The 2,496-nt window shown below is 42.6% G+C and overlaps 1 protein-coding gene across 1 annotated transcript in view; it reads right to left on the bottom strand.

Moving 5' to 3' along the window:
• Positions 1–2,099: 2,099 nt before the first annotated feature.
• jmjd8 (jumonji domain containing 8) overlaps positions 2,100–2,496 on the bottom strand; it is a 37,369-nt gene continuing 36,972 nt past the window's right edge. The window contains exon 9 of the mRNA XM_032537568.1: positions 2,100–2,326. Coding sequence (XP_032393459.1) covers positions 2,246–2,326 — 81 coding nt within the window. The 3' untranslated portion in view covers positions 2,100–2,245. The remainder of the gene's footprint in view (positions 2,327–2,496) is intronic.

Here is a 2,496-nt window from a genome sequence, read left to right as displayed (position 1 = left end):
GGCAAATCCTCGGATTCCCTCACCATCCTCAAGACCCGTCTCGGCACCTCTGAGTCCCTCACTGTCCTCAAGACCCGTCTCTGCACCACTAAGTCCCTCACCGTCCTCAAGACCCCCTTCAAGACCTGTCTCTTCACCTCTGAGTCCCTCACCGTCCTTAAGACCCGTCTCTGCACCTCTGAGTCCCTCACCGTCCTTAAGACCCGTCTCTGCACCTCTGAGCCCCCAACCGTCCTCCAGACCCCCTTCAAGACCTGTCTCTTCACCTCTGAGTCCCTCACCGTCCTTAAGACCTGTCTCTGCACCTCTGAGCCCCTAACCGTCCTCCAGACCCCCTTCAAGACCTGTCTCTTCACCTCTGAGTCCCTCATCGTCCTCCAGTCCCCCTTTAAGACCCGTCTCTGCACCTCTGCCTATCCATAGCACCGCCCCCCCATCTGTGCCTGAATCTTGTTTTGTTTTGTTGTGCATTGATTTTTTATCTCCCTGCCCTGTAGAACAGCTTTGAGTTCGTGAAAATCACTTTATGAATTACATTTATTATTATTATTATTATTATTATTATTATTGTTGTTATTTTGACACCCGGGTTGCCAGATATGAAACGCAAACACGCAACAGCAACGTGCTGTTATATATGGAGATAAAACAAAGAAATGAACGTAAAACCCACAAAAATCAAAGCTATGAAATCAAGAAACAGCCAAAGAAAAGAGATTCAGTCCTGAGAAGCGTCACTAGAGGGCGCCGCCAGTCAAACCTGCAACACCAATGTACTCAGAAGTACTCAAATATAAAAATACTCTAAGTAAAAGTACTGCGTTCAAAATCTGACTTAAAGTACTCATATTGGGCTTCTTAGCTTTTCCCCTTTAATTTAACGGGTTAAATATCTTTTTATGTTGTAGGTTTAACCCTTGTGTTGTCTTTGGGTCGGATTTGACCCGATTTTCAAAACCTCTACGTCAGAAACAAGGGTTTCTAAATTGAAGAACCAGGAAACAACATGGATGATTGATACCACACATCGTGCTTCGCAAGTAGAACTAAGGACAGGATCTCTACTGTCATTGAATTTTGGGTGTTTTATAAAAAAAAAAAAAAAAAAATTGTAACTGTAATTATCCTTCAATTAATGAGTCTAAATCATTTCTTAAACTTAACAATAAGGTATAATTTCCTATTTATGAGTTTTATTGACCAGGAATTCCAAAAATGTAGTAAATGTAAAACTAATCCATGCGTAGCGATGCGTGGCGTATTTGTAAAATAACGAGTCCTGATCAGATTATAATAATGATAATAATAATTATAATAATGATAATAATAATTATAATAACTATAAAGCTGAACACCGTTTTGTTTCCAGTCAAAGACGTCGTCAGACTATCACGTGTAACTCAGTGCAGCTGGGTAGTTTTTGTAAACCTCGCATATAAAAATCAACGTCTACTTAGATGTAAAGGTGATGGGGGGGGGGGGGCTATGTTTTTGTATATTTGGCTCTATTATCTAAACAGACACAAAGAAACACGTAGAGGTTATTAACACGCTTTTATTTCATTATAAAAGTCAAAAATCTTTCACTGTATTATTGCAGGTCTCTTAAAGTCTTCAAGTCTCACTTTGGTCGACATGAAGCCCCAAAAACACACACACACACACACACACACACACACACACACACACACACACCACACACACACACCACACACACACACACACACACACACACACACACACACCACACACACACACACACAACACCACACACCCACGATATATCCGCACAGTGACACAACTAGCCCTCACATGTCTGTCTGTCCTGAAAATGTATGTATGCAAATTAGCATGTGTATGTTTAGCGAGATAATTGCTCATTTGCATATCTGAGAAACCCTGTAATGTGAAAACTAGTTGTTTGAAGTAATCGACCGGGGAGGTTTCCTGCTGATATATATCGCTGAGTTAAAGTGTTCATCTCTCCTCTTAAAGAGAAAAATAAAAACCCATATTTGTCTTTGTTACCTGGAATGTAACGGTCATTTGGCTTAAATATGGTTCCCAGAAATTAAAGATGGAAGATGGAAGGACAGTTGTGTGTTTGTTGAGCGTCTGCCTCACGAGGAAGGGATGACGAAGACGCTGGTGTGTCCAGGTTGAGCGTCTGTCCTCAGCCGAGGAAGTGTGGAGAGACGCTGGTGTCCAGGTTGGCGTCTGTCCTCATCCGAGGCAGCGTCTGTCCTCAGCCGAGGAAGGTGGAGATGAAGACGCTGGTGTCCAGGTTGAGCGTGGCGTGCCACCAGCGGTCAGGGAAGTACAGCACCTGATGGAGAAAACTACAACACTCGGACTTCTGGGAAATCTGACAGACCCGCAGAAGATGTGAGTTCAAACTATTGTCAAAGAGCCTTGAAAGGTCCCAAGATATGATGCTGATATATAGACCTTAGTGGTCCCTAATACTGTATCTGAAGTCTCTTTATATAGACCTTA

Source organism: Etheostoma spectabile, chromosome 15 (assembly GCF_008692095.1).
Source record: "Etheostoma spectabile isolate EspeVRDwgs_2016 chromosome 15, UIUC_Espe_1.0, whole genome shotgun sequence".
Classification (NCBI taxonomy): domain Eukaryota; kingdom Metazoa; phylum Chordata; class Actinopteri; order Perciformes; family Percidae; genus Etheostoma; species Etheostoma spectabile.
Note: the sequence above shows the minus strand (reverse complement) of the source record. Positions and strands in the feature narration are given on the sequence as shown.